Genomic DNA, 9227 nt, shown 5'->3' with positions numbered 1-9227 from the left:
CCGGCGAAAGAAAACGCACGCTGCTCGTTTTACGGCCGCGCGACACGCTCCGCGTTTGCACGCTCGATTGATATATTCTCCCCTCGGGGGGATGGGGGAGAGAGAGAGAAAGACTCTGGAGGATATATTGCCGGAGGGAGAATTATCGGTTTTTAGCTTGGAAGGTTTCTTTCTTCTTCTTCTTCTTCTTCTTCTTCTTCTTCTATTTAAAAAGAAGCTTGTGTACAAGTTGGGGAGAAGGTGTCCAGAGCGTGGCCACGGCGCGAGTTAGTCACGATTGTTTTAGAAGAAAATTCAACTATGACGGTTGTATACGGTTGTATAAAAGCATGGAGAGTGGAGAATGTTCACAATTGTGTGATTTATGCTGCGATGCGAATATAACGTAGTTAGTCACGGATAACACGTGCAAATCGCGTGTACTTCTCTCGGAGAAAGAGATATTGGCAAATGTTGCTAAGTATTATTGGATTTTATTTAACTTGGGAAAATACGAGATACGAGGCGTGTACGAAGCGTGTGTGTTAAATTGTTATATGTTGGAAAAAAAAAAAAAAAATAAGAATGTTTCTTGCGATGAGACGAGAAATGCGTGAGAATTTTAAGTATACGGGGAGGGGAAAAAAGGAAATAGAAAATGGACGGAACGGAATGATATACTTTGGGGAAATTTTTCTTTCTTGGAGAGTAGGGGAATGAATTATATCTGATTGAATTTTCAAGATAGCCGAACTACTGCCTCTGGGTTATTTCTATTTTGAAAGTTACCGATTAACCGCTTCGAAAAGTGAAACTTCTATTTTTATTGCGTATATAACATAAGTGAATATAATAAAGTAGTACGAGTGTATACATAGGGTGTATCGATGAAACACAAATTCTCTTTCACGACAATAATTATTATTGATGTTATAATTTATAAATCGTCATCATGTTCTGTTCCGGAAAATTCTGAAAATTTATTCCTATGTAAGAAATCAGTTTCGTTTTAACGAAACACAAATCCTCTTTCACAATAATTATTATTAGTATAATTATTATCCAATTTATAAATTGTCATGTTCTATTCTAGAAAATTCCTAAAATTTATTCCTATATATAAAAGATGCAAGAAATCAATTTCGTTTTAACGAAATACAAATCCTCTTTCACAATAATTATTATTGATATAATTATTATCCAATTTATAAATCGTCATCATGTTCTGTTCTAGAAAATTCCTAAAATTTATTCCTACGCATAAGAAATGCAAGAAATCAGTTTCGTTTTAACAAAGATTCTCGTGCTGTGTGTGTCCCCCCTTGGTTCCCCGACAGCTCCATGATTTCCTGCACGCGGCAGCCGGACATTATTCTCCTCAATTCACTCCTCAATTTCCCCGAGATTCATCCTCCCAGGCCCTCACCTCCTTCGCCCGCGAAACCGCAGAAGCTCGGATCCCAGGCAAAATGTCACTCGAAGAGAGGAACGTTATATAACATAGTAGGAAGCGGTTTGTGGAAAGCAAAGGCCAGCAGACGATCCTCCGCGCTTTCTACCTTCGATCTTACTCTTACGGTAATTACACAGGCCCCCGGGGGCCGTGCACGATCCTTCACTCGCTTGATGCACACGCTTATGACCGCGCGCTACACGTACGTGCCCCGTATACACACATGTATACACGTATATATGTACACACACCATGTAGAATGCACGTGCCCGATTCAGAAGCGTGCATTCGAAACCGATAGGTGTAGGTGAGAGATACGTGGAGAGGAGGGATTTCGTAAGCCTCGAACAACGAAAGGAAGACTCTCCGCGTTCGAAACGGGACGATTTCGTGCCGCTTTTATATTGTTAATCCGTGTATAATACACGATGGGCGAAAAGCGAGAGGCGATGTAAAATTCGCGCGTTGGTTGCGGCATCGAAGCGAGCGATTGCGCGATCCCATCGCCGCAATTTTGACCGTGAATGGGAAAGTAGATAGGTGAATTTCGCGCGGAATAGATTGTGTACTCGTTGAATTGGAGAATTTTCGAGAGAAATCCTCCGTGTCGATTTATCGAGCTCATTTTATTTATAGCAAAAAGAAAATTGAAAACGGAGGTAAAAATTCTCTGAAACGATTTTGAACAGTCGTATTTTTTGTCGAGAATCGATGAGGTGATAAATAAAGTCATCGAGTAAAAGGTACTTTGAGAAGAAAATGGCGGAGCACGAAACGGTGTTTCGAAACCGTACGCACGACTTTTTCCATCGTATCGAAGCTGCCTCGTAATAGACACTCGAGGGGCCTTTCGCCTCCTGGGGCCGCGGAGACTTCCGTTTTCGCCAGAGACCCAACCTGGAAAATCCCGCTGTTTTATTATGCCCATTAGAAACGAACGAAACATCGTGCTCCGTTCAATGCGGATCGTTTTCTCCGCGTAACGAGCCCGTAATAAATCCGTTCGAAAAAATGTTGGAGTTACAAACACGATAGGATTCAACACGGTATATCGAAATATCAAGCTACGAGAAAATCTGAATCTCGTCGATGAAATTAAATTGCTACTACTACTGTTTTTTTCAGGATGCAATATCGTGACACTCTCAAGTATTTTTCGATATTATGCAACGATAATATTTTAAAAGTGGAGAGGATAATGATGGTAATAATTTTTAATCTTTTATCATTGGAACAGGCGACAAACGCGAGCGGATTCTTCGAGGTGCAAATCCTCTCGCTGACGAACAACAGGGGCACCCTGGTGGACGGTAGGTGTTGCGGCGGGGGAGGCGATGGCGGAGGAAAAGGAGAATTACCACCGTGCACGACACCGTGCTCGACGGCCTTCTGGCTCTGCTTGAAGGAATACCAGTCGAATGTCACAGCCATAGGCTCGTGTAGCTTTGGCAACGTATCTAGTCACGCCCTCGGCCAAAACACCTTCACCCTCAGCGAACCGGTCACCCTACAACTGCACTTCACCTTCCGATGGACGGTGAGTGGATCTTCTTTTCCTTTTTTCCAATTTTATCTTATTACGTGTCTTTTGTACAATATTGTCTAAAATTGTAATATATTCGAATCGTTGAGCGCGAATAAAATAGTTTGGATTGGATCGGTGTGGGGAGAAAAAGGAAAGAAACGAAAGAGGGAAAAAATTCTTCTCCACTCGCGATTCGAACGAGAAAATATTTATCTCTTTCGTTACGTTTCGAACAAACAAAGCTCCCAGTCTCGAATTATCATAAATGGCGTAAATGATATTTTCTCGAGCAAAGGAACGAAACTCTCGCGTTCGTGAAACCTTCGAATGGTTAAAAGTAAAAAAAGAAAAATACTCGAAATTGTGATTCACCCGATTATAATCCATACGGTTCAAATACGCGAATTATCGTGTAAAATTTCTCTCCTTCGTGATCAACAAGGATCATTTCAACCGCTTCGAGACGCGACAAGCCTTCTATTGATCCTTCCTTCGTGAAAAGAATTTTTCACCGGGTACAAATAAAATTCTCAAGAGGCATAATCAATGTTTCGAGATTGTCTCGCTCGGAAACGATTATACACGTGCATATATTACACCGTATTCAATCATCGAGGAGATGCGCAATTATCGGCAGACGTAATGAAAATCAAGTTTTACCGTTTTTCAAGGCAGACGAAATGATTTTATAATTATTACAATACCAGTATATCATAGAATTACATAAATTAAAATCCTTACCATACATTTTTCAGCTGAGTTGAAAGTTCCATTTATAGTCGGATCCATCTAAAGAAATTTAATTATTATTCCAATAAGGAAACGAGACGTAGAAATTCTAATACAAATACATTCTCTTCTCCTTTTCATGAATCGGAAACAAGCTCGCTCGGTTTTGATACTCGTTTTGATTTCTCCTCAGATTCCCTGCTCGAAAAGAAAGAAAAAAAGAAAAAAAATACCAACGGCATACGGCGTTAACGCTCCAACGCTTAACGCTTACCCTCGAAAAAAAATCCCGTGTCGGCGTGCACGTGTATTTACTTTCCATATATTTTTTTATTGCGCGCCCATGGCCCCATAATTGAATTAGCTCGGGCAGCGCTAAATGCTCGAAGAAGCGTACACACACCCGTGAACCGTTCTAGTCGCCGAGAGCGAAAAGAAGAGGGGAGGGGAGAGAGAGAGAAAAAAAAAGAGGAAGACAGAAAAAAGAGAGGAGAGGAAAAAATGCTTCACGGAAAGGAAGCAATTTAAGGGTCTCTGTTTATGCCCCTCGAGAAGAGGGAGGGGGAACACCATCGGACCTACCCTTTGTCGCCCCTCGAAGAAACGGACCCCGCAACGGGTCCCTCTTACAGCCTCGAGCGAGCGAGTTATGAAATATACAAACACGCTAGTGCTCTTCAAATAATCCACTACTGGACCGTCTCCACGCGTGTGTGCGTGCAAACGTCTATATAATCTCTCGATATATATATATACATATATATACGTATGCACGCGTACATAAGCGCGAGCGCAAAGAAAGCAGAGCTCGATTCGGTCCGTTAGGTTCCCTTGTTGGAGGACCCTTGACGTATACGCTCTGACCGATGTGTATACCTCTTGGGCGCGGAAACACGTCGTCATGCTTGGCTCTCGAGCATCCTACGAGCATCTCTTCGCTCATCGAAATCGGCCGTTCGTAATTATACGCTCGACAGCGGCCCGACCTGGCCCCGGTGACACGTCACGTGGGTGGATGCAACTGGTCGCTCGCATCTTCCTTCGTTCTCTACTCCCGTTGAACGTTTTTTGGTTTTTAATTACGCCAATAAGATATATATCGGCGATATATAGATGTAATTGGAAACCGATTTCTAACGATTTCTATGAAAGAGAATCGTGCGTGAAGATTCGTAGCTTCTTCGTCTCTTAGGAAGATTTATATAGTGGAAAGTTTTACGTATGGAAATTTGTATAGAAAAGAAAATTTCGAGGTAGGCATGTCGTTGAAGAGGAATTTCTGGAAAGGAAGACGACGAAAGAGCGTCCAAGTTTACATTATTCATATTTCAAAAAAAAAAAAACTTCTCAGTTGGTCGAAAAAAGGCGTGAAGTTTCGAGTGCCAAGTGCCAAATCTTCCTCTCCGTTCTTCCGCGCCGAGAAGATCTTCGTTGTTTCGTCGAGAGGGATCGGAAATTGGGGTGTTGGCAGAGAAGACGTTTGGAAAGATTTCTCGGCCGAGGAGAAAGGAAGGAAAAGGAGGAACGCGTTGAAGGCGTTGCCAAGCGACTGGAACCGAATTGGAATTCTAACGTAACGACTGCTCGCCGATAGAGGAGCAACAGACCGGAAATCCTTTGGATTCGATAGCTCTCGCGCGTCCCGCATCGACAAAGGAATCGGGGCTAGAAATTTGCGATCGACGTCGCGATACAATGCCCTCGTGTGCAAGCCTTTTTCCAACGGCCCCTCTCCTCCTCCCTCTCCCTCTCGTATATTGTTGCGAAATTGCCGCCTCTCCCAACCCTCCCTCCCCTCCTCCCCCGAGAAGAGATTCACTCGGTTGCCTTTCAACGATTTCGAGAATGAGAACAAGCGGCCACCGTTTAATAGAGGCGGCGCCTCTAAATGAGATTTCTCGCGATTCGAGCTCGAAAAGGAACGCGGATATCTTTGTATTTTGAAATCTCGTTACTATTGTATAGAAAAATTCTAGGCAATGATCTAGATTCACGAAGCTAGCAAAATTATTAATCGCTTATCACCTCGAAGTAGTTTCATGTGAAAAATCGAGCAAATATCGTAGAATACAAAATTTTGTGTGAAAATCGATGTTATTTAAGGCCAAACATTATAAATAATTGAATAACGATACAAAATATAAAAGAAACGCGGATCTTTACCTTTATGTTTTAAAATTTCGTTACTAGATGGTAAAATTATTAATCACTTATTCTCCAAATAATTCTAATAATGAAAAATCGAGCAAATTTCGTAGCAAAATTTTATGCAAAAAGCAATCGATGTTACTTAAGGCCAAACGTTATAAATAATTGAATAACGATACAAAATATAAAAGAAACGCGGATTTTTATTTTTTAAAATCTCGTCACTAGATAAAATTATTAATCACTTATTCTCCAAATAATTCCAGTAGTGAAAAAAAAATAGAGCAAATTTCGTAGAATACAAAATTTTGTGCGAAAAGTAAGTTACTTAAGGCCAAGAGTAACGAATAAACGAATGAAATAGAAAAATCGTTCTATTTCCAAAGCATCGCAATTCGACAAGACATTTGGAGAATATTGAAAAATGCCAATAATAAAAATCCCTTCCATATAATCTACCTTTCAACCGCCTTATATACGCTCCACGCGTTTAAGAACGCTTCTCGAAGTTAATAAGCCACTCGATACCGGTTACCAGCAAAGGAAGAAACAAACATACGTGTACGCGTATCCACGCCACACGCCGGAATAATCGTCCTTCGACTTTCTCCGTTTGCGATTTCAATAGCGGCGTAAACAGGCATACGTAAGAAGGGAATACAGCCGGCTTTTCAGCGGTAGCATAATGGCACAGGAAACGATCACCGAGATGAGAGTTAGCCGTGCCTTTGCACAATCCTGGCCGCAGCGTCTACGTGCGCCTTCGAGCAGACGCCACGTTTCGCGTCTCTCCTTTCTCCGGCAACGACCCTCTCTATCCCTCTTCGACTCACCCCTACTCGTATACGCGCTGTCCTCTTCCACCAACGCTCTCCTGTTCCTCGCCCCATCTTTGTCCGTGATTCCAGGACTTCCATCCAGGGAATTTCCCCTTTTCGTCGCGGATCTTCTTTCTTTCCCACACCTTCGTTGGATCGCCAATTTTCGCTCCTTTTTTTCTTTTCTTTCTTTCTTTCTTGTCACGCAAGACAATCTCGAGTCGTGATTCCACTATTGAATCAGTGATCTTTTTATTTTCCATCGTCGATCTTTTATTTATAATATAATATAATTTCTTCGTCGAATCGTCAATTTTATTATGCGTTTATTTATAGAAAGAGAAAATCGTAGTAGGATAAACAAGTAGATGGATCAACGACTTTCCTTTCTTTTTTAGACCGCGATTTTCGTCGATTTTCGTTTCCATTTTGCAACTAGTAGGTGCGAAAGGTGGATCGATAGTCTATTCTTGGCACAATATCCTTCAATGTGGGCGCCTATCAATGATGTGACGTCACGGTTGGTGGGCCCACGTGGATCTCACTGGGCATTGTGTCGACTGAATTAGCGAGTAGCCGACACGAACGTGTTGGCTTGCGCGAGGGTGACGAGATTGAAAACTGTTGGATGATTCAATTGGAGATTGTCGTTGTATCTGTTAAATATATAGGTAGATTGATGCTTCGTAGAGCGATGTATAAAAATCGTGCATTTTTTATCATTTATTATGATTTATTCTCGGTACGAAAATCATTGCGTGATTATTTACAATCGTAAAATAAATGATTAAATGTACGATTTATATTAATCGAAGGATTGAGTGAACAAATATAAACGACCGGCTTGAAATTAAACACATTATAATTCGACGAGTAATATTCTTTCATTGTTGGAAACGTCAAGATTGAATAATAATCGATCGGCGCATAAATCATAATCCGAGAAAAAGTAAGAATAACGTATTGGTGTATACGATTTAATAAATGATATTCGTATTATTAAGAAGCGAAAACCTTATACCATCGACCAAAAGTTTAGAATCAAGAAAAAATAATATATGCATCCTTCGTTCCTTTCAAGCTCACGAATCCAAAAATGGAATCAAAAATAATCCTTGCAAAAGAAAAAAAAAAAAGAAAAGAAGAAATCTTTCGAACTTCTCGATCAATCGATATCTCCACGTCGCAGAAAAAGAAAAAGGAAAAGGAAAAGGAAAAAATGGAAATTATTCTCGAAGTCGGGACGAGTCTGGCCGAAGGACATCGGATGATCGATGCGACGTTTAAACGGCCGTGTCACGCGTCAAACGGCATCATTCAATTTAAACCGAGCCGCTATTGAGTTCCAAACCGCGGCGTCGTGTAAGTAGATTAGCCGAGGCGGCTTTAATCACCTCCTGGAGGGGACTTTCTCACGCCTTAATAAAGTTCGTCGTTACGGTTCGCCGTGCCTCGAAGGCTTGAATCTTTTAAAACCGTTGATCGACGTAACTGGGCCGACTTCGGAACCAGAGACACCGAAAAGACTTCTTAACTTCCCCCTTAATAACAAAATCTCTTAAATTTCCCAGGTGATGTCGCCTGTATTTATTGACACCCTCCTGAATAATTGAACTCATTTTCGTGGGGAGAGCCTGTTCTCGAATTGGACGAAACCCAGTGAGAAACCCAGAGAGGCCCCCCTATCCTCCTCTCTCCGTGGCGCGTGATAAATTTCGATAATTATAGCCTCGATAATGGGCCGTGTAATGATAAACGATAGTCGTCTAAACGGTGTTCGACGGCGGAGGGAATGGATAAAAACCGCGGGGGGACGAAAATGAAGGAGCAAGCGTGAGGAGGGCACGCCTCGAATCCCCGCAGGGGATCATCGTCGTGAGTCAGGATCCAACAGGTGTATTCTTCGCGTCCTCTCCTCCAAAACGATCCTCTCTCTCTCTCCCTCTCTCCCTCCAAGGGGTCCCTGCATACTTTTCGGGACTCGTTTCCTGACTCTCTCCCCTCTTCGACCAATCTCCCTCCCATCTTTGTCGATATCGCATTCCATTCGGTCGCCTCGCACGAGGCCGGTGAACGTGGTGGCCTCGTTTTTCTAGAATTACCTGTGAACATTTTGGTTCAGCTTGGAAAACAGTAATTCATTCATATTAATCGTTTCCGGTTGCTGCGACTCGTGACGGCGTACAAACACATCACAATTGTCACAATTCTCGTGTATTTTCACCCACAGTTGAAATTATTTTTCCATCCAGAGCGATCTGCGAATATTTCTTTAATTTATTATCCTTCGCGATCGTTGACAATTGTTAAAAAAATTAATCGAAAGAAAGAAATACTACGTTTTACTCTCGTTGTTTCGAAGAAGAATTCCATCCCTACTCCTGTTCTTCTATTCGACGGATTAATCGGTCATCATCGATGACCTGTCAATTCTTCTTTCTTACGAATGGAATCGTAAAAGCCGGATGATCGAAGCGAGAGAGAGAGAGTGGCTTACCTACCAACGATAGAGATATTCGTGGCGTGTCATTTATATTTTGGTTAGGGAAGGGGGCCGATTCCTAAGCAGGAATAA

At 41.9% G+C, this 9227-nt stretch overlaps 1 protein-coding gene across 1 annotated transcript in view; it reads left to right on the top strand.

The window, feature by feature from the left end:
- The window catches only part of LOC102672890 (protein jagged-1), a 47959-nt gene that overhangs the window by 16696 nt on the left and 22036 nt on the right, over positions 1-9227 (top strand). Inside the window, exon 2 of the mRNA XM_006616483.2 lies at positions 2670-2969. Coding sequence (XP_006616546.1) covers positions 2670-2969 — 300 coding nt within the window. The remainder of the gene's footprint in view (positions 1-2669; positions 2970-9227) is intronic.

This window comes from Apis dorsata, unplaced genomic scaffold, assembly GCF_000469605.1.
Source record: "Apis dorsata unplaced genomic scaffold, Apis dorsata 1.3 scaffold_265, whole genome shotgun sequence".
NCBI classification, from domain to species: Eukaryota; Metazoa; Arthropoda; class Insecta; order Hymenoptera; family Apidae; genus Apis; species Apis dorsata.
Note: the sequence above shows the minus strand (reverse complement) of the source record. Positions and strands in the feature narration are given on the sequence as shown.